The sequence below is a fragment of the Nansenia antarctica genome, assembly GCF_963989245.1.
Source record: "Nansenia antarctica genome assembly, chromosome: 3".
Taxonomy (NCBI): domain Eukaryota; kingdom Metazoa; phylum Chordata; class Actinopteri; order Argentiniformes; family Microstomatidae; genus Nansenia; species Nansenia antarctica.
This window is the reverse complement of record NC_137688.1, coordinates 38,624,927-38,647,416: the sequence shown is the minus strand read 5'-3', so window position 1 is coordinate 38,647,416 and position 22,490 is coordinate 38,624,927. Positions and strand designations below refer to the sequence as shown.

At 44.3% G+C, this 22,490-nt stretch overlaps 1 protein-coding gene across 1 annotated transcript in view; it reads left to right on the top strand.

The window, feature by feature from the left end:
- Window positions 1-18,941, top strand: part of mcf2la (mcf.2 cell line derived transforming sequence-like a) — a gene marked incomplete at both ends in the record, with an annotated part of 31,646 nt that extends 12,705 nt beyond the window's left edge. Inside the window, 28 exons of the mRNA XM_080525226.1 lie at window positions 4,333-4,455; window positions 5,311-5,427; window positions 5,726-5,875; window positions 6,098-6,222; window positions 6,389-6,503; window positions 6,704-6,823; window positions 8,113-8,304; window positions 8,969-9,160; window positions 9,389-9,574; window positions 10,195-10,277; window positions 10,586-10,652; window positions 10,989-11,104; window positions 11,781-11,850; window positions 12,227-12,319; window positions 12,636-12,728; window positions 12,829-12,954; window positions 13,518-13,739; window positions 14,007-14,099; window positions 14,279-14,357; window positions 14,503-14,575; window positions 14,841-14,944; window positions 15,493-15,585; window positions 16,160-16,234; window positions 16,826-16,900; window positions 17,696-17,805; window positions 18,050-18,162; window positions 18,526-18,629; window positions 18,862-18,941. Of these exons, the coding sequence (XP_080381352.1) occupies window positions 4,333-4,455; window positions 5,311-5,427; window positions 5,726-5,875; window positions 6,098-6,222; window positions 6,389-6,503; window positions 6,704-6,823; window positions 8,113-8,304; window positions 8,969-9,160; window positions 9,389-9,574; window positions 10,195-10,277; window positions 10,586-10,652; window positions 10,989-11,104; window positions 11,781-11,850; window positions 12,227-12,319; window positions 12,636-12,728; window positions 12,829-12,954; window positions 13,518-13,739; window positions 14,007-14,099; window positions 14,279-14,357; window positions 14,503-14,575; window positions 14,841-14,944; window positions 15,493-15,585; window positions 16,160-16,234; window positions 16,826-16,900; window positions 17,696-17,805; window positions 18,050-18,162; window positions 18,526-18,629; window positions 18,862-18,941 (3,189 nt within the window). The remainder of the gene's footprint in view (window positions 1-4,332; window positions 4,456-5,310; window positions 5,428-5,725; window positions 5,876-6,097; window positions 6,223-6,388; window positions 6,504-6,703; window positions 6,824-8,112; window positions 8,305-8,968; window positions 9,161-9,388; window positions 9,575-10,194; window positions 10,278-10,585; window positions 10,653-10,988; window positions 11,105-11,780; window positions 11,851-12,226; window positions 12,320-12,635; window positions 12,729-12,828; window positions 12,955-13,517; window positions 13,740-14,006; window positions 14,100-14,278; window positions 14,358-14,502; window positions 14,576-14,840; window positions 14,945-15,492; window positions 15,586-16,159; window positions 16,235-16,825; window positions 16,901-17,695; window positions 17,806-18,049; window positions 18,163-18,525; window positions 18,630-18,861) is intronic.
- Window positions 18,942-22,490: the final 3,549 nt, after the last annotated feature.

Sequence of the window (22,490 nt, the reverse complement as noted above, 5' to 3'; positions counted from 1 at the left end):
GCTCATAGCATGTACAGCCCTGTCCATGAGACGTTGTTTTCCAACATGTAACAGTAAAGCTAACATAAACATTACGACCCTAACAATATAACGTTAGCCAGTTGGCTAACAACGTTAGCTAAAACTTACGCAGCTGATTCTTGCATGGCTCCCGTTAAAAAAAAAAAATAATCGGTTTTTTATTATACGATTAGTCGACACTAAAATTCCACGCCGACGAGTTTTTATAATCGACGTCGTCGATTATGTCGACTAATCGTTGCAGCCCTACTGTATATATATATGTATGAAGGATGGGTCTGTTAGGCATGTTTCTATGGTGATCCTGTGGTTGCTCTCCTGCTAGCCTCGTTCTGTAGCAGTGGAGCATCGTCTTCTTTCAGCTCAGATGAAACATCCTCTCAGTCTAAAGTCTGACCGCAGGAAAAAGGGGGAAGGATTTCTCGGAGACTCTGTTTCGTTTCTCTCTCTCTCTCACTCACTCACTCGCTTCCCGCCTAGAGCTGTTTCACAGATCAGGATTAGCATTTTGAGAATCCCTCAGTTTCTTTCAGAGCGAGAGAGACCTAGAGATACATACATACATACATACATACATACATACATACATACATACATACATACATACATACATACATACATACATACATACATACATAGGAACCACGGGCTCTCAGAACTTGACAACTGTGCACCTGAAGGAAACAGTGTATGCATGTTTACAAGTTGCTGTCGTTAAATAGACCCACTTCCACGCCTTGCATACCTCTCAAAAATAGTTTATTGAACAGAACTCCTCAACTTTGAATCTCCTCATACATACAGGACCATTTCACGGAGCGTTGGACAGCTCACCTTAACTCATCTCTAGGCATCATCTCTCTCATCATCTCTAATAAAAAATCTGTGCAGATGCAAGTTAATACATGAAAATCCGACACTGATAAACATCAACCATACACAATGCTGCATTTCTGTGAGATTTCCAAGAAACGGCACAGGATGTGAATCGGAGTAGTGATTGTATTACCGCCATGTCCTTTTCATAGTCAGCTCACACCAGCTCACACCGGCGCAAATCATCGCCTCTGCATCATCACTCAGCACCAATGTGGGCCCCGTCACACCCCTGCTCATAATAGGCCGTTCCAGTCATAATGGCCTGTTCCAGCCCATTGGGTCTGTCCATGTCGCCTGGAAGGGGAGATGAGCTGTTAACATGCCAGTGGCTTGTATTCCTTCATTTGTTTATTCTATTCCCTGGTTGTGTTTTATTGTGCTTATATATATCTAAACATATATAATAACAATAATCATAATAATTATTCTTTTAAAAGATGGATTTGATGATGTGAACGTGTAAATGTATTTCTCTCGGGGTGATACTGGTGTCGTTGGCGATGATGGAAGTCAGCTGATTAGTAGAGTAGAGTATGAGCATGGTGTCAGCAGCTCCCTGGGGACTGGCTCACACACACACACACACACACACACACACACACACATTCTCTGGCACACACACACATTCATGCATGCATACACACGCGCTCTCTCTCTTTCACCCACATGCACTCTCACACACACACACACACACACACACACACACACACACACACACACACTAAGCACTGCAGAGGCAGTGGTTCAATCTCCAGGAAATATTATAATTTTTTATCATCTGATTGCTTTATTCTCCCCCCTTTGTGTGTGTGTGTGTGTGTGATATTTGGCTTGGTCCCAGGTGAGCAGGCAGTGTGTGGAGTAGGGGGCTGGTGTCATTACTCACCCCCAGGCAGGGTACAGAGTAGTGGAGGAGGGGGCGTGTGTGTGTGAGGGAGGGAGGGAGGGAGAGAGGAAGGGAGGGAGGGAGAGATGAAGCTCAGTACTGTAGACATGAACAGCATGGGGAAGAGATAGTAGGTCTCAAATACGTTGCACTAGCAGCTGATGGATTAATGTAAATGGGGACAAGACTGTGTGTGTGTGTGTGTGTGTGTGTGTGTGTGTGTGTGTGTGTGTGTGTGTGAATGTTTTGTCTTTTCAAGGGTCTCTCCCAGTGACAGGAGGCTGTGTGTTTGTGATGACCTTGTGAATGTGCAACGTGTGTTTTATGCCGAGGGGAGGTGTTGGATGCACCTCCCATGATGGTGGTGTTTCTTCCTCTACAGCCGATAATTCAAGGTTATCTATTTCCTCTCTAGGTGCTACTTGTGTAAGGATAATGATCTTGTAGATCAAAAATGTATTTGGGGAAAAAAAGCCAATGGATAGTTGTTGTTTTGTCATAGTTCCACCGTGTTACAGTAGCTGAGGTGAGGTGATATGAACGTTCTGGAACAATATGGCTGCCTTGAATCTCCCAGTTGGGTGTCACACATCGGCGGTGAAAGGGATGATGTAGAACACTTGGACCCCTGAGAAGTGCTTTTCAATCATTTCCCCCCATGATATTCTATGTTGAGTGAACATTAAAATGTTCATCACTAAATGTTAGTATTCAGTGCAAACTGTCATGGGAGAGACTGAATAGAATGATATTGTTATGTAAATGACAGGTCAGAATGCCAAAGGCAGCCCCTCCCCCATAAGACTCCTGAAATGTTTTTTTAATAGCAGACAGCCTGCTTTTAGACTGGTGTTATTATCTTAGAGTGAGCATAGGACAAGCTCTCCTTGTTCTCGCTGTTTTGACTGTTTTGTAGTCTCTTGTGTGAAGAGGATAAAGCATTTACGTAGTTTTTTTTTCTTTTTTTAAATTTTTTTTTATAACAAGAAAACAGCAGTTCCCATTCATGGCAGGGTTGCCTCCTGCTTACTACACCTTGGACCACCACAGGACCAATCACTGTTTTGTGAATCCCATTCCAATAAGCTCATGTGAAACATAACAGTGTAATGAATGAGAGTGTCATGTGACAATACACACACACACACACACACACACACACACACACACACACACACACACACACACACACACACTCAAAGCTCTCAATACCATGTGTCAGTCAGTTAAAGCACTCCCAGGACACAGTAGGTTAAGCTAATTAGCACTCCAATGAATCAGATAGACAGTGGATGCCCATGGCCCATGCTAGCTGTGTTTGTGAGAGTGAAATCAAATCAAAAAGGCTTTCACAGGAGAAAGAGAGATGGATTGGAATTGGAGTGGACATGAGATCTATTTGTCAGTAGTGCACATGCAGGATAGGGACAAGGACACCCTCTCCTATTTTATTGATTTATGGAATGAATAATGAATGAGATATTTAAAACACCCTTTACTCTAGAGACCGAGAAAGAGAGATGCTTAATGAAGAGGAGAATAAGTCTATAACAGTGTGTGTTCTGTTGACACGTTCACTTTCACAGAGACTCTTCCAGAAGCTTCTATGTACTGAGTTTTATTGATTTGGAAATAGGTTTGCCTCAGAGAGACACTACAGACAGCCATCACTGCTGCACGGAATCTCCACTCTCCCGAGGAGTGTAGTTTCCATGACAACGTCATGTGGGTTGTCATGGATGACTTCCGTTGGTGGCTAGGCGCTAGCACAAGTCATGTAGCTTCATAGCATATGTGATGACATCATACGACTCTGAGAGAATTATGCAGAATAAACTGGAAATGTTACTGTCAGACGATATGTACAGTGTTATTAGTGTGTGGTTTCAGGGCTTTATTTTAATGCCATGGTGGGTGACATGATGTTAATGTCAATGTCTGTAAAAAAATAAAAATAAATTAATAAATAAAAATAATTATATATATATGTTACGGTACGTGTGGGAAAACGGTACATGTGGGAAAACTAGGGTTAGGGTTAGGTGCTAGGATTAAGGTTAGGGCTAGGGTTAGGGTTAGGAATAGGGATAGGATTAGGGTTAGGGTTAGACATGCCAGCATGTACCAAATCGACGTAGCACCTAACCCTAACCCTAGTTTTCCCACATGTACCGTATTCCCACATGTACCGTAACATATATATATATATATATAAAAGAAAGAAATCAGTCAAAGAGCCAGTTATGAGAAGGGTTTCTGTACAGTACTGTACCTCGACCTGTATTGGTAAAAGCTCTGCGTCCTTCTCTGTTCTGCCCTCTGACCTGGTGTTTGTGTCTGAGCTGCAGTAGGAGGGTGGTTGGAGTGTGCTGGCTTTAAAAGAAGCTGTGAATAGTAGTTTCCCTGTACTGAGCCTCAGAGTGGGAGATATTGACCAAGTCAGTCCTGTGGTGTTGATTTAGGTCAAGCAGAACAGTTCGCACAACTCACGAAGGCAGATTGGACTTTATAACTCTTTCCTGTGTGTGTGTGTGTGTGTGGTACAGGGCTCATTCCCAGGGAACTTGCAGCTGGTCCTGGTCTTGCGGCCCACCACCTTATTCCAGCGGACCCTCTCAGACGTTTTCTTCAACAAGTTCACCAAGGATGAGATCAAGATGAAGGTGCCGGTATGTACATAACCCCTGTCTCTCTCTCTGTGTCTCTCTGTGTCTCTCTGTCTCTCTCTGTGTCTCTCTGTGTCTCTCTCTGTGTCTCTCTCTGTGTCTCTCTCTGTGTCTCTCTGTGTCTCTCTGTCTCTCTCTGTGTCACTCTGTGTCACTCTGTGTCTCTCTGTCTCTCTCTGTCTCTCTCTCTGTCTCTCTCTGTGTCTCTCTGTCTTTCTCTGTCTCTCTCTGTCTCTCTCTGTGTCACTGTGTCTCTCTGTCTCTCTCTGTGTCTCTCTGTCTCTCTCTCTGTGTCTCTCTGTCTTTCTCTGTCTCTCCCTGTCTCTCTCTGTGTCTCTCTGTCTCTCTCTCTCTGTCTCTCTCTCTGTGTCTCTCTCTGTCTCTCTCTCTGTGTCTCTCTGTCTCTCTCTGTGTCACTCTGTGTCTCTCTGTCTCTCTCTGTGTCTCTCTGTCTCTCTCTCTGTCTTTCTCTGTCTCTCCCTGTGTCTCTCTGTCTCTCTCTCTGTCTCTCTCTGTCTCTCTCTGTCTCTCTCTGTCTCTCTCTCTGTGTCTCTCTCTGTGTCTCTCTCTGTCTCTCTCTCTGTGTCTCTCTGTCTCTCCCTGTCTCTCTCTGTGTCTCTCTCTGTGTCTCTCTGTCTCTCTCTCTGTCTCTCTCTCTCTGTCTCTCTCTGTGTCTCTCTCTGTCTCTCTCTCTCTTTCTCTCTCTGTCTCTCTGTCTCTCTCTCTGTGTCTCTCTCTTTCTCTCTCTGTCTCTCTGTCTCTCTCTCTGTGTCTCTCTCTGTCTCTCTCTGTCTCTCTCTCCCTCTCTGACTGTACACATGCTCCCCCCTTCTCCCCTGGCCCTCTGTCCTCTGTCAGGTGGTGATGTTGAGCTCTGTGACTGAGCTCCACACCTACATCGACGCGAGCCAGCTGACCCAGGAGCTGGGGGGCACCCAGGAGTACTGCCACGAGACCTGGATCTCCCACCGCACAGTCAGTACCGCCTTCCCCAAGGCCCGACCTGCTTCATATCCATGCATATCAAAAACCAGTAACATAGAATCGTAGATAACCATTTATTATGAGATAATCATGTTTTTTTACGCAGTGCTTTCTAAGTAAGTACCTTTTAACACAGGGCTGTAAAATAAAATGGGTTACTAAATAGTACATTTACCCTAATTCCTGGAAAGGGCTAAATATATCAGTGAAGTAGTCTCTTTGTGAGTCGCCCCCTCAGTCTCTGTGTGTGTGTGTGTGTGTGTGTGTGTGTGTGTGTGTGTGTCCTCAGGCCATCGAGGCCTTCGCCCTGATGGTGAAGACCACGGCTCAGACCCTGCAGTCATTTGGCACGGAGCTGGCTGAGACGGAGCTGCCCAACGATGCCCTGGCCACCACCAACCTGCTGGCCACACACACAGAGAAGAAGGAGCTCATGAAGGTAGACTTTCTCCCCGCATCTTATCCCCTTGTCTGCACTGATGTGAAAGAATGCGGATGGTGAATACCACCGCCGGTTGGCTTCCACCATATTGCTTTGACCTATCCTGTGTTTTGGGATCAGTGAAGATCCAGGTTCGTGTGCATGTTCAGTTTCCTGACGTGTGTGTGTGTGTGTGTGTGTGTGTGTGTCTGTGTCTGTGTCTCTGTGTCTGTGTCCCAGGAGGACCTGCGTGTGGCCCTTGGCCAGGGAGGGCTGCTGCTGGAGCGCATCAACAAGCCCCTGCAGACAGAGGCTGACTACACCCTGAACCAGAATGAGGTGGAGAACCTGGCCACCGTGCAGAGGTCAGATGTTCAGGGGTCAGGGCTCCTAACTCCCCACACTTGGCTGTATTGAGCCTATACCGCCATCTTGTCATTATGATGGCTAGACACAGGTCTTGGATCAGCTGATATAATATATAATTTGACTTGTTTAAGTAATTAAATGACTTGTTTCATCCATCCACAGATTGCTAGGTCAGCTGGATGACACAGAGACGGCATTTGACGACTTCTGGGAGAGACATCAGACCAAGCTGGAGCAGTGTCTGCAGCTCCGCCATTTTGAGCACCACTTCCGTGAGGTCAGTGGAATCATGGGAGAAGAAGTGTGTGTGTGTGTGTGTGTGTGTGTGCGTGTGCGTGCGTGTGCACGTATGCGTGTGTGTATGTATGTGTGCATGCGTGTGTGCGTGCCTGCCGGCGTACTGCCCGAACATCGGTCTCTCCTCTTTGTGACTCTACCTGTGTGTGTGTGTGTGTGTGTGTGTGTGTGTGTGTACAGGTGCGTGCCGAACTGGACGTGGTTGCAGAGAGGCTGGGAGCTTTCTCTGACGTTAGCCTCAGCGCTGGCCATGCAGAACACGTCCAACGAGAACTCAACTGCCATGAGGAGAGAGCCTGTGTAAGACAACTTTTATATCTGCGCACACACACACACACACACACACACACACACACACACACACACACACTGATACAGTAAAACATGGTGGCACACACATACAGATTTTCCATAAACGTGGCGGGGTCAATTCAAATGTTGATTGACTCAATGCAATGATTGAATTGAGATAGCCTCTGGAAAACAATGGACCATTTGTTATTCCCTCCTTGCGGGAATGAGGGAATTATGGGAATGTATGATTCTAAATTGGCCCTAACCCTGGTTTAACAATAGTACAGTATATCATCTTTCAAATAGAACCAGAGAGGTACAGTATGATGTAAACAACTTGTGAGTAGTGGGTTTAGACACGCTGTGTCTCCCTGGGTCATCTCTGTTTCCCCTCTGGTTGTGCTTCATTGGCCTCTGGGGAATGCCGCATGGCACTAAAGACCTCATCCATCTAAGTGACAATATTGACTTTGCAGATGATGCTTGCGTGTAGTACTGCGCTACACAAACCGCTTCGGTGGCACACATACTGCAGATTAGATTAAATTCAACTTTATTGCCATTGCACAGAGTACAAGTACTGAGACAACCAAATGTAGTTGGGCATCTAACCAGCGCAAATAGTAGCATAGTGCAAAAGACATGATAATGTAGACAGCGCAAGGAATTACAGTATACGGTACAGTATACTGCATTACAGTGAGTATAAATAAATAATGTATAGTATATACAGTATATATATCAACATGATATGTACAGTTATAATATACTCCAGTATGATATGTACAGAACAGGGCAATAGGTCTTGAGGTAACATATATGTAGATGTAGAATTAGAGGCCAATACTGTACTGTGTAAACCGCTATGGGACTACAGTGCATGGCAGGATGTTTCCTAAGGATGTAACTGTGCATCTGAACACTGTCTTTAGCTTCTTTTTTTTTACCCTCGCTGCTGTACCTCCCTCCTTATATGAAGAGAGGTTGCAATAGATTGAGGAAGGGGAGAGAGAGTGAAAGAGAATGTGTGTGAGACATGCTGTTGGAGAGCTACAGTGTCCTGGGGAGGGTGGAGAGAGAGAGAGGAGGGGGAGGGTCATACTGCTGCGGGCTTTCATGCTGCTGTCCTCAACCTGGGGGGGGGCGGCTGCTCCTCATACTGCATCCTCATTACAGGCTGCACCTGTTCTATAAAAAAAATAAAATAATATGCTGTTGCAGAATTAGGAGCAAGGTTCTGCAGTGGTGTATTGTGCATAATGTATCTGTGTGTGTGTGTGTACCTATGTGTGTAGGACGTACTGGACCGGGCCCTGTCCCTGGCTGGTGAGGGGGATGGACTTATCGAGAGTGCCCACTACGCTGAGGACTCAATCAAGCCTAAGTGCTGTGAGCTGAGGTCTGTGTGTGAGGAGGTCAGCTCCATCCTCAAGGTCAAGAAGGCCATGCTCCACAGGGCCATGGAGCTGCACCACAGCCTGGAGAAGGTAAACAAAACATCCCTGATATCAGCCCCAGGCTCCTAACCCCTAAACACATCTACATATCTACCTACCTATCTATCTGTCTATCTACCATCTATCTACCACCTATCTATCTACCTACCTATCTACCTATCTACCTATCTATCTGTCTATCTACCTATCTATCTATCTACCTATCTACCTATCTATCTGTCTATCTACCTACCTATCTACCTACCTACCTATCTATCTGTCTATCAACCACATATCTATCTACCTATCTATCTGTCTACCACCTATCTATCTACCTATCTATCTATCTACCTATCTATCTATCTACCTATCTACCTATCTATCTGTCTATCTACCACCTATCTACCTGTCTACCTGTCTATCTGTCTATCTGTCTATCTAACTATCTATCTATCTATCTGTCTGTCTGTCTGTCTGTCTGTCCTATCTATCTGTCTGTCTGTCTGTCTATCTATCTGTCTGTCTATCTGTCTGTCTGTCTGTCTGTCTATCTATCTATCTATCTATCTATCTATCTGTCTATCTGTCTATCTGTCTATCTGTCTATCTGTCTATCTATCTATCTATCAGTATGCAGGTCCCTAGGTCAGATATAAGATATACAGCTTCTGTCCTGTGGTTGACATCCTGTAGCTAAGCCTCTCTCCTCCTCCAGGCGTCGCGGTGGTGTGAGGAGGGCATCTACCTCCTGGCCTCCCAGCCTGTAGACAAGTGTCAGTCTCAGGACGGGGCCGAGGCGGCCCTGCAGGAGCTGGAGCGCTACCTGGACACGGCGACGGAGCACACCCTCAAGGACCTCCACGCCATCTGGAGAGACTACGACTCGGTGCTCAAGCTAGAGCTCAGGGTGAGTGAGTGAGTGAGTGGCGGCCCCCGTGGCCAGGGAGTAGGTACTGCGTGCGCTAGGATTCAAACAGGGTGGTGGTTCAGTACTGTATGGTTACTGTATCATCGAAATAAAATAGATGTACGTGGTACTGGTACATTATGGACACGTATTCCTGGTGCTATGCTTTTAGCATTGGAAATGATTTTGATTCACTTTCTCCGCCCCCCCCCCCCCTCTGTGTAACAGGAGAAGGTAGACAAAGTGTTCCAGAAGCAGGTGTCCATGCAGGAGATGTTTGAGAAGAGGAGGGTCAGTCTGAAGAAGCTGGCAGCCAAACAGCCCAGGCCCGTCCAGCCTGTGGCCCCCAGGCCGGAAGCCATCAAGGCTCCTCTGTCTTCCCCTGGTGAGTCGGCAACACTCATCATCACACTGGTGCTATCATCACTATCTGACCATTCTGGATGCTACAACGGATGGAAGTGGCGTTAACTCTAACTCTTAACATAACCACAAACGTGATTTTAACAACTAACTGTAACCTGAACCCTAATCTTTGTTTATGAACAAATAGCTCATGTGCCATGTAAATGACTGAAGTCAATAGTACATAATTATTGTGCTTGTATTGTTGTTTTGCTTTCAGATGATAAGTGCTTGATTATTCCTCCTTCTCTCTTATCTGTTTTAGCTGACTGGAGTCTAGAGTTAACCTGTGATGAGGAAAATATCCTGAATGGAGGCAACTGCAACAAAGTAAGCCCTCTCTCTCCCCTATGGCCTCTTAGGTGTTGTTCTGCCCCTGTCTTATCTTTGACAGTTTTTCTTGTAAACTATCAAAGTGTTTGAATATGGAATGTGGCATACTGCTAGCTACTGTGTATGATGTAACCTACTTTACATGTGATGGTAGCTCTTGGTTGTTGGAGACTACAAGTGTTTCAGTTGAAAGAGTATGAATGAGACACAGCTCTGTGGGAAAGTTTGAGAACTGCTAACGTGTGTGTGTGTGTGTGTGTGTGTGTGTGTGTGTGTGTATATATATGTGTGTGCAGGTAGACGCTCATCTACGAAACAACAACAGCAGCAGACACGCCTCTCTCTCTGAGGAGCAGGAGAACTTGGCTGTCCTCAGACGGTAAGGCATGGGCAGGGGGCGAGGGCCAAGAGTTAAAAGTTCATCAATGTGATGCTTGCCACTTATACAACATACATAATAACATATCGTCAAGTGAGATGATCAGAGATTTCATCAGCTGCTTTGGAAAGGAGAGGCAGTTGAATGAGCTAATTGGAAGCGAAGGATGATTAGGATGCCTCCTCTAAGAATCAGGATCTGTGTAATATCTCATCTGACGTATAAATGCAGATAATACTTTATTTTTATACTATATTATTGTACTTAAAACAATGTCATTGATAAAGGGAATGTGTTTTCGTCTATAGGCATGTGATGAACGAGCTGTTGGAGACAGAGAGAGTGTACGTAGAAGAGTTACTCTGTGTACTGCAGGTTAGTGTCATTGTACCCTCTGGCCACTAGAGGCCACTATTGCTCCACTGACTGTAATAATGGCAATTCAAATGCCTTTTTCAAACTTTATTTTATGCTTTCTTGTAAACATAATGGGCTGGTTTCATGGACGCAGATTAAGAGTAATCCTAAACTATGAAAAGCATCCTGAATGGAGATTTTCCTTTGCAAGTGTGATTTAATCCTGGACTGGTCTTAGGCCTTGTCTGTGAAACCAGCCCCAACTGTTCTTAAGTGGCTTTTAAGTAATTCACTAGTGTGTATACACCTTTGTGAATTGCTCCTGTTTTTCTGATACCTGGTCTGCTGTTTCAGGGTTATGCTGCAGAGATGGACAACCCTGCCATGGCCCACCTCATCCCCAGCACTCTCCTCAATAAGAAGGACATCCTGTTTGGCAACATGCCAGAGATCTATCACTTCCACAGGAGGTGATGTTTATTTTAATTTTTTTAAATTTTCGGGTCTTATATAGCCTACTGTTTTAATATGTTACTGTTGTTAGACCGAGCTTATCTGATTAAAGTATTCAGGACAAAGTCGCTTTGGACAAAGGCGTCTGCTAAATTCCATAAATGTAAATGTCAAAATGTGATGTCCACTCCACTCCATATTGTAGCATCCATGTTATGAAATGTCTGTGAGCCCCGCGGTGGTGTAGCGGTCTAAGCACTAGCCACTAGTGCAAGCTGCCCACCGGGGACTGGGATCGAATCCCAGCTCGCCAGATCCGGATATGGATATGGCCGGGGTACACACAGGGAGCGACATATTGGGCGGCCGCTCCCGAGGGCGGTATAGGAATATTTCCGGACAAGGATCCGTCGCGCAACACCGCCCCCTGGGTGCCGGAATAACGGTGCTGGGCTCGAGGAGCCAGTCAGCTAGTCTGCCTGGTGGCCTCCTCTGGGGCTGCCGGCCACGGGGTCGTGCGGCGGATCCTACGCAATAGGCAGGGGATAATTGGATGCTAGGTTGGGTTCAATTGGCTACCAAATTGGGTGGAAAAGGGATAAAATCTGAAAAACAAAATGAAATGTCTGTGAATAGAACTGAAGAGCGAACAGTGCTAACGTGTGTTCCACTGTCTGTGTTCCGCTGCCTCAGGACTTTCCTCAGGGAGCTGGAGGCCTACACAGACGTCCCAGAGCTGGTGGGCCGGTGCTTCTTGGAGAGGGTGGGTTGGTCTAAATGAACTAAGCAGAATAGAACACACTATGAAAATGAACATTTCATACAACATTACATACAATTTCAACAACACAATTCATGTGCTGACGTCTCTCTCTCTGTCTTTCTCTTTCTCTCTCTCTCTCTCTCTCTCTATCCCTCTCCCTCTCTCTCTCTCCCTCCCTTTCTCTCTCTCTCTCTCTCTTTCTATCCCTCTCTCTCTATCCCTCTCTCCCTCTCTCTCTCTCTCTCTTCTATCCCTCTCTCTCTCTTTCTCTCTCTATTTCTCTCTTTCTCTTTCTATCCCTCTCTCTCTCTCTTTCTTTCTCTCTCTCTCTCTCTCTCTCTCTCTCTCTCTCTCTCTCTCTCTCTCTCGCTCTCAGATGAATGATCTACAGATCTATGAGAAGTACTGTCAGAACAAACCCCGCTCTGAGAGCCTATGGAGGCAGTGCTCAGACTGTGCTTTCTTCCAGGTAACCTTTCACCTAGATTTGACCCTCCCTCCTCAGGGTCGACACTCGACGACAGAGCTACAATGGGCTTGAGTCTAGAGGCCGGTTTCATGGATGCAAATTAAGACTAATCCTAGACTAAAAAGCATCCTCAATGTAGATTTTCCATTGCAATTGTGATTTAATCCTGGACTAGGCTTAAGCCTTGTCTGTGAAACCGGACCAATATGTCACATGACGATTGTCAGTATGATTGAGTTGTGTTGGTTGAATAGGCCGCTGACTGCCTAATCTCACAGGGGAACGTTTATTTTTACACATATTTCATTTATTAAAGGAGTGCCAGAAAAAGCTGGAACACAAACTAGGCCTGGACTCATACCTCCTTAAACCTGTGCAGAGGATAACAAAGTACCAGCTGATACTCAAGGTGAGTGACAGAGTCTTTCCAATTTGACATTATATTCACAGTGTTTGCACTTGTGCATGTGTGCGTATGATATGACTCTGTGTGTGTCATGTATTGCTAGGAGTTATTGAAGTACAGTCGAACCTGCGATGGGGCCGAGGACCTCCAGGAGGCGCTGTCCTCCATCCTGGGGATCCTGAAGGCCGTCAACGACTCCATGCACCTCATCGCCATTACAGGATATGAGGTCAGCACGCTGTCACTGTCACATTCAGGGCCGGTTTCACAGACAAGATTTAAAACGTAGTCCAGGATTAAATCACACTTGCAATGGAAGAATCTCCATTGAGGATGCTTTTTAATCTAGGATTAATACGTCTAATATGACACTGAAATTCTAAATTCTTAATTCTAAAATTCTGACACTGACACTTATGGTCACTACATTAGGACAGTGGAACAGTGCTCAAATCAATGACCCTCTCTCTCCTCCTCCACCAGTCAAATCAATGACCCTCTCTCTCCACCTCCACCAGTCAAATCACTGACCCTCTCTCTCCACCTCCACCAGTCAAATCAATGACCCTCTCTCTCCACCTCCACCAGTCAAATCAATGACCCTCTCTCTCCTCCTCCACCAGTCAAATCAATGACCCTCTCTCTCCTCCTCCACCAGTCAAATCAATGACCCTCTCTCTCCTCCTCCACCAGTCAAATCAATAACCCTCTCTCTCCTCCTCCACCAGTCAAATCAATGACCCTCTCTCTCCTCCTCCACCAGTCAAATCAATGACCCTCTCTCTCCACCAGGGGAACCTGGCTGACCTCGGCCGGCTTCTGATGCAGGGCTCGTTCAGCGTGTGGACCGAACACAAGAAAGGTCACGCCAAGGTCAAGGACCTGGCCCGCTTCAAGCCCATGCAGAGGCACCTGTTCCTGCACGAGAAAGCCCTCCTCTTCTGTAAGAGGAGGGAGGAGAACGGCGAGGGTTACGAGAAAGCCCCGTCCTACAGCTTCAAACACTCCCTCAACGTGAGTCCGCTAAGCCCTCCAAATCCCGATCAGTGAGCAGCGAATGGGAACAGGGGAACCTGGGAAAGGGTTCTACTAGGAATGGAAATTGAACTAGGTGTATACAGCGCACCCTTATGTCGATTACAGCCAGTTCAGTGTTGTGTAAGGAATAAGCAACAGCTCTATACCGTGATTAGGTGGTATGGTGAAAGTGAGTTATAGTGCGATAGTGCTTTGCAGATGTGTAATGGCTGGATTCCCTCCCTCCCTCCCTCCCTCACACAGATGAGTGTAGTGGGCATCACAGAGAACGCGAAGGGTGACAACAAGAAGTTTGAGATCTGGTGCAACTCGAGAGACGAAGTGTTCATTGTCCAGGTCTGGTTGACGAATGGATTTGCTGATTTGGTTTTATTTGATTGTTTGACAATACATCTATCATTTCCCCTCAATTCCCTCAAAAATAAATATGAGATTCAACGATGTGATGGGAAAGGATTTATGGAGATAACAACCAAGCATTGTTCTCTGTGATCATGTGATGTTTTCATTTCCAGGCTCTAACAGCTGAGATGAAAACCTTGTGGGTGAACGAGATCCGGAAGGTTCTGACTGGCCAACTGAAAGCCTGCAGGAGTACGAGCAATTCTATTTGACACACACACGCACACACACACACACACACACAGACACAGAGAGAGAAATGCCCAATCTAAATGCTAAATGTCCTTTAGTTGTATCAATGATCTGTTGATAACTGTCATTCAATGATTTGCTTTAGAAGCCAGCCAGCAGAAGACATCAGAATCAGCGTCTCCGAGCCCAACCAGTAATAACGCACCTATCGCTCTCAGGTCAGTTACACAAACACACACACACACACACACACACACACACACACACACACACACACACTTGCCCTGATCTTCCTTAGAAAACAGCAACATCACTCTTAAGTACTTGCCATGGTGTGAGCTAAGACAACAAGAGTGGATATTGTGGAATCATAATAATAATAATAACTTTCATTTCTATAGCGCCTTTCAAAAACCCAAGGACGCCTTACAATTCTAAGTGGAAGGATGTTGTTTTCATGTGTGTTTTCCTCTTTTACAGTAGTCCGTTGAAAAACAACCAGAAGACCATGAAAAAGCCAGAGGAGAAGAAGGGGGACCCTGGCGTCATCCCTGACCCAAACTTCTCTTCCTCACCCAGACAAAAAGGTGTGTAGCTCAATGTCCACCTGTTTCACCTCTGGGGAGACACCAGTATGGTTCTTGTATTTCATGTGAGCAGTGAGAAAACACAGGCTCCATCCATTCTAAACATCTTCGAGTTCTGGTGTGCCCTGGAGTCCCTCCTTGTTTCACACCGTAAACGTTATTTTGTTGAGTACTTGTATTCCTACAGCGCAAGAATAATGTTTTTTTTTTTTTTTTTTTACTTATCCCAGAAACTGTCTACGATATACCGTATATCCCACTAATGAAGCTATGGTCCACTGGTCAACCTGACTACACCTGTCAGATGGTTGTCTTCATTTAGATATAGTAGTTCTACCTCTTATTCTATTGCTGATTCTATGGCTATTCTATTCTCTGTCTCAGAGCCTTCTTTTGCTTCCTACTTATCATTGAGCACAAGTAATCTGAGTTTAACTTGTCTTTCTTTCCCTTCAACCATTTTTGGTCTATTTCTGCTTACTCTCTTTCTTTCTTTCTTTCTTTTTCTCTCTTCCTTCCTTCCTCCCTCCCTCTCACCGTGGTTGCAGATGAGGCAGTCACCAGTCCTACAACTGACAGGGCCTCAGTGGCAAAAAAACGCTTTACCCTACAGGGTTTCAGCAATCTGAAGAGTCAGAAAGGTAACCGACTCAGGCTTTTGTTCCACACACACCTGGTTTGAATTTCAAAATCAAGGTCTCCATGATTACTAGATCCCCCGCCCCCCCCCCACGCCCCCCCCCCCACACACACACACACACACAAACACACACACACACACAGGACCAGGAGGAAGGAATACTTATATAAGATGTTATGTTGTCCAGTAATCTATTGTATTCTACTGTAGGATTGTGAGGTGAATATTGCATGTTTTCCCTTGCAGACCTTTTGCCCCTTGATGATAAAAGTCTAACATTACCCACGATGCACCTCTGTCCGGGTAGTCCATCAGGTACACTATACTAACCTAACTAGCCTAATAATAACGTTGCGCAAAGAGGAATAGTCTCCATTTTAGTATCCCCTCCCCCCCTACTCAGAGGGGTCGAATAGCTTTTTAAAAAAGTGGCTGCCTTATTTTAGTTTGTTAAAGGTGATAAGTTGTTCTCTCTCTCTCTCTCAGCTGATTTTCTTTTCTTCTCTCTCCTTCCCTTTATCGTATTTTTCTTCTGTCCCCCCTCTTTTCTCTCTTTCCCTTTCGACTGTGGCCAGGATCTCCTCTTAGCTCTGACCACAAAACCAAACGTCACCAGGTTAAGAGTGACCCCACTCCCTTCGGGTTTAAAGGTATTCCACCCCCATTCCTAGGTCATTTCCCTCCTCATTTCGTGGTGTAGTCATCTTCCATCCTGATCCTCTCTTTGTGTAGACCTGCCATCACCAAAGCTCCATTTTTCTCAACAATGATTTCTGTGCGATGAACATGTAAACATAATTTGAGTGACTGTTGTTTGAAGCAGTTTAAATGAATCTTGTAGGCACAGCGAGCGAGGCCACTCGATAGACAAAGGGATGAACTCTAGGTTTAAGGGCCTGACGTCATAAACGTGTTATTAAGTGATGAATGTCCCTTTGGGCTCATCTAGATCTTGAGGGGGACTCATCAGAATGGAGCAGCTGACAGCTAGAGACTAGAGCCTCTGCATTGAAAACAAATCAAGCAATTATTCACACACAATATTGAAGAAACATGGTTAAGCATCAATTACTGATTCGACTAAACTCAACAACCAAAGACCTTCAGCAAAACAGCCAGACAATGACTTTTGTCTGGACTGTTCAGTACATAGAAAGATGCAAAAAGAGAGAGTGAGCCAGATATGACTGGTTGACTGACAGCTGCTACTTCTGCCACCCCCCCCCCCCACCCTCCTCCAGAGCCCAGTCCTCACGTCAATCTGAGCAGGGTCAAATGGCTCAGCACCTCTAGTCTCTTACAGGCCAAGAGGAAAGGTACAGTAACAGCACCACTCTGCACTGTGTGGCGTGGCGTGGTGAGATGTTGTGTGGAATACTCTGAGTGATTGATCCCAATTACTCTGGCACAAGATTCTTGAATCACGTTCTTTGGGTTCTAATCGGTTTCCAGGGTTCTACTGTTGTATGATTTTCGTGAGGATGCACTCCCTCAGCTTGACAAATTAGGAACCCCTCCCCAACGAGCAGTCCAGTTGTGGGGAAGTCTGACAGCACGGATTCCCATGTGTCTGGGTGTGGTGTGACCTCACACTTTCCCTCTACCTTCATCCCTCTTTCATTCTCACAATCTGTTCATTCTCTGTTCAGCTACATGTGATCCAGAGCCATACTAACAGTGGGGGAAATAAGTATTCAACACATCCCAAATATTTTTTTTTACAATATTCATTGCAGCTAATTCAGATGACATTTAGACTAGACATTGGTATTAACTCAATAAAACTACACAGCTAAAGAAATTTACCATTTAAAAAAAAAGCTATGTGCAATAAAGTGGAGTCTTCGAGATTTAAATATATTGAATTAAAAAAGTATTGATGTGTTGAATACTTATATCCCCCACTGTATGTACTGTAGTTTGTCCAAGTGCTCTTCGTGCACTAGTCATCCCAATTCCAATTTCAATTCATTCTAACTATTACATGTTTTGCTAAGAGGATTTTTGTTTCCAAGTTTGCCAAACCTATCTATGGCTCTGGTGATAGCATGGTGTTCCTATTTCTTACCTGTCTCCCGTCTCCCCCCCCCTCTCCCCCCTTCTCTCCCCAGGCTGGAACAAGGCCTCCTTCTCCATGGACGCATCAGAGGAGCAGGATGGGTTCTCCAGTGCTGAGGAGCCAATGAACTCTGACCCTGAGGATGAGGGTGTGAGGAAGCTTGTAAGTCAGACTAAAATAATTTAGTCTACATTTCTTTTTTCAATAACTTTTAAAACAAAAAAACATGTTTAGATTTGACTTGAATACAAAATGTTGCACTTGTGAAACCACCTGACAAAGTTTTATTCTTGAATTGACTCTCCCTTTTAATACCACAGTTACTTGTATTTGAAATGATTAATTGTATGGGGGCATCAGATTCAGTCTGATCCGCATTATGAACTTTGACCTCTGTGACCATCAGGCCCCAGGCAGGTATACTGTGGTGGCGGACTATGAGAAGGGAGGGCCTCAGGAGCTCTCAGTGAAGAGTGGAGACATGGTGGAGGTCATTAAGGAGGGAGAAGACGGACAGTGGTAAACATCCACCTCTTGTTCTATTAACTAGGGTGTAGTTGTTCTATTAACTAGGGTGTAGTTGTTCTATTAACTAGGGTGTAGATGTTCTATTAACTAGGGTGTAGTTGTAGACAGTAGTAGTAGTAGTAGTAGCATTTACAGTATACATTTCTTTAGAAGCACATTTTTAGAAACGGAGATACGGATAGATAGAAACAATGACACTGAGAAACTATGACATTTACAGTGTTCAGAGATACTCTATATACCCTAATCCCACACCATGTTTGTCATGTTATATCACAGATTATTTGGCTTTTGTGTACAATGCAGTGTGTTTTAGGGTTTGGATAAAGTTGTGTGTGTTGTTGAATGGCCCAGGTTTGTGAGGAACCTCCGGAGCAGCAGAGAGGGCTGGGTAGCAGCAGCCAACCTCCTCACTCTGATCACAGAGTCCAAGTCCTCCCAGTCCCTCAGCAGCTCAGGTACATTCTCTCTTTCTTTCTTTTCTCTCTCTCTCTCTCTCTCTCTCTCTCTCTCTCTCTCTCTCTCTCTCTCTCTCTCTCTCTCTCTCTCTCTCTCTCTCTCTGTCTCTACCCCCATTTCTCTGTATTTCTCTCTCTGTCTCTCTCTCTCTCTCTGGATTTTCACTAGCCTTTTTAAATGTTTATTAAGTTACAGTATTTCTCCAATTGAAATCATGTGTTTTTATTTTAGATGGCAGTGGCAGTGGCAACCTCAGCACCTCCTCCAGCTGCAGTGAAACCTACACAAGCTTCTCTGACATCAAGCCGTGAAGTCCCACCTCTCCAAGCCTTGTGCTACAGCAACAGTGCCACCTGGTGGTTGGTTGTTATATAAACAATGTGCACTTTGTTACCCACCCTTTCACAACACAGTGGAGGCAGCTTGGAATGTAGCGAAAAGCCGACTAAAAGGCGGCTTACCAACCTGTCCGTGTGAAAGGGGTGATATGACTGCTGTTGTCTGAACTTTGCTCTCAGGAACCAGGGGTATGTATGTTCCTTCTCTTTGAGTGAGGGCTCGTCCAAGTTGGGCCGAGGGGAGTGGAGGGACAGGAGGGGGAGACCTGGGTCTCTCCCCTCCCCACCTGTGAGACACACATGGACACACCCACTCTCCAATGACACCTGCCCTGCGCCAGGGCCACTCAAACAACACCAGGCTTTGTTGTGCTGTGTGTGGTACCGCCCCCACTCTAGCTAGGTGACGTGATCAGGGGCCACTACTGTACACAACACTCAGACAGACAGGCACCTCAGTAACCAGTTGTATTGTCATTTTGCTCTGTGTCAGACTGTGAGTCTCAGAATGTCCACGGTCCTCTCATGATGAGGGGATATTGTTTTGGTTTTTTAAAGACGATATACAGTATATATATCATGTTTCTATTCCCCAAGACGCACTGTAAGCATAAATTCACTCATTCCCTCTTGAGAAGCAGACTAAGAAGCAATCCATAGGCTAAGTTGTGTTGTCAATGCCAGAGCCTTAGATTTACTATTCATTTGGTTTGATATTCAAAATGGCCACTGGGTCTGCATTTTCGATTTTGCACCAAAAGTGTCAAGTCTGTTCATTTCAAGGAAACAATTCACATTGGAATGTCCTTGTCATGGAATATTTGCTGAGACCAGACCGGTACAATTCCAGTCTTTCTCCCTCCCTGTTCACCACCTGCATTATAGGCATTAGACCTGAACTCTTGGCCGTTCTCCCAGGAAGCTGAGAGAGAGCTGTGGTTTCAGAACACCAGGTGCTTATTCTGGAGAGGGCAACATTACAGGATACTCGAGAGATCTGTATCGCATAGAGCTGAAATGCTTCCCCTGTTGTGTAGAATGGGTAATTGTTTCAGCTCGCTCTATTCATTGCGTTACTATCTGAATTGCTCATGACTTTGTTACTAGATTGCCCAAGGTTTCACCCGTTGGTCTTTCATAGCCGGACCAACTTTAACAACAGTGCTCAGACCTGTTCTTTCACATAGGCTCAGATGTACTACCCTACCCGTAAGCTGGAGATTGAGATTCCATCCCATACAAAAAAAGATAAAGTCAGGTCTTTTGATGTTGAAATAACTGTGAACTGTACCAGAGAGTATATCAACTTAAATTGCATTATTTGTACATTTGGCATCAATGTGTATAGCTTAACTTATTTGAGAAAACATGTGTACAGATATTACCGTAACCACCTATTTTTCATTTAATATTGTGTATGAAGACCATATGTTTTTTTGTGGGTCATTGTCTTTTTCGTGTATCACAATGATCTTTCTGGCATGTTTTCAGGGCCAAGTCTCAACACCCCCATGAGAAAGATGCAAATATCCTCATCAAAGACCATGAACTTGTTTATGAGTCTTGTTTGATCTTAGAATATCAGGAGATACTGTGTTGAAAGTTAATCAACACAGACTTTTGGTTGCCCATCTTTCAACCCTCTCAATAAAGGTTTTAAACTTTTTTTTATTATTATTGTTATGAAAACTATTATACTATGTCATTTTGATTTGCATCCAGTGAGAGGAAATTGTTGTTATTGTGTGTCATCTTATGCAGCACATTGCAGCATTGGTCTTTATTTTCCTATGAGTATTGATATACAGATCTTATAATTAAAGATATGCATACATATCTGTGTACCGGTATATGTGTAAACATTTATTTCTGAAGTGTATTGTAAAGCGGCTTTAATAAAGTCTGAAATATTCTTCAGTGTCCACTTGAATGTGTGTATAGTCTCTCAAAAGGCCCGTTATAAAATATTGTTTTACTTGACATGTTAGGTCTTTTCAGATTTCGTGATAGAAACTAGCTACCCTAGTACTTATGGCTAGTGTAAATAAAGCTCATTGTAATTTCAGTTTCTACTTGAGTGAAGTAGGTGAGCCAGATTGTATGCTTAGCTCCTTTAAATTCAGCCTTAAACCTAATCTACTGACCATTATTACCTGAAGCAGCTGACTTAGCAGATAACACTGGGGTTTAGATGCATTGATATGAATGGGAGAGTGCCATTATTATTTCACATTTGTTATTGTTTCTTGGAATCAAAGACATGTTTTGTACAGCCACGGGCTAATTCATATGTCATGACATCATATACCAAAACTGACATAGTTACATTCTTGTAAAAAAAAAAAAAAACGTTTGCTGGACTGCACACGTGCAGTTTTCTGCTGATCTGAAACTTAACACCATGTCATTCTGCCTTGGATGCTATTGGCTATCGTCCGCCATGACAGGGCTTTACAAGCGTGATTGGGGATTTCTATTGGAAATGCAGTTTCTGGACTTATTTATTACTTTAGTAATACCAAAGAGAGTACCTGGGACACACACATTTGTTTCATGACATACAATGTGTTTCATGACATAACTAGTGCAGTTTATCAAGCAGTTTCTTTCAATTAAAATATGTAAAAGTCCATTGGAAAACCATTTTCTGAGCATTTATCATTCACTTTCATTGTCCTATTAAGAACCATTGTCTCCTTGTATACAACAATGCATACCGATATTAGCCGTTAGCAAAGTTAACCCAAAAAGCTAACTGTACAGTTTCTTTGGTATTACCAAATGTCCTCGCATATCCCTCGCTTATAGTCTCTTTGGTGTGTGACCGTGTGGGGCGTATCTATCGGTTTCCCGTGAACACCGTTAAGCAGCATTACGACTTCCTGTTTCGTTTTCGCGACTTCAAAATAAAAGCGCGATGTAAGCGATTAATAGAAAGTAACAGGATCACAATTATACTAAAAATCTATTTGGAAATAGGACATTTTGAGCTGTTGGGGCACAGCTTAAAATGCAAGGCATCAACATTTTGTATGACACAGCTCATGGTTGAAACACACTTGAGTTAGATTCTAGAAGTGTTGCAGAGTAGGCTATATTGGTACGTAAAGTCAAGTTTAAAAAAAGAATATAGGCCTATATTTGTGTACACCGTTATTTATGCACTATGGCCTATGCTATCCAGCAGTCTTTCATCAGGGTAATTAGGATATTACAATTACAAACCATTTAAACACAAATAATACATTGAGAGGCTCAAGACTTGTAAATGTTTATTTCCAGAGATAGGTTTAATATTATTTGTGGTTCCTTATTCATTTAGTATTTTGTAAATGTATAAACAAGTTTAATGTGGGCGCTTGTATTTAGAAGAAATCCTCATTTACATACCCCGGAAGTATGTGGGCGGAGTTCCACTAACGGTGTTCATGGAACACAGATACTGCATCTCCTCTCGAATCAGACCAAATGGAATTCTGCACTGCCTTCTTAAAAGATAGCGCACATACACACATTCCTCTG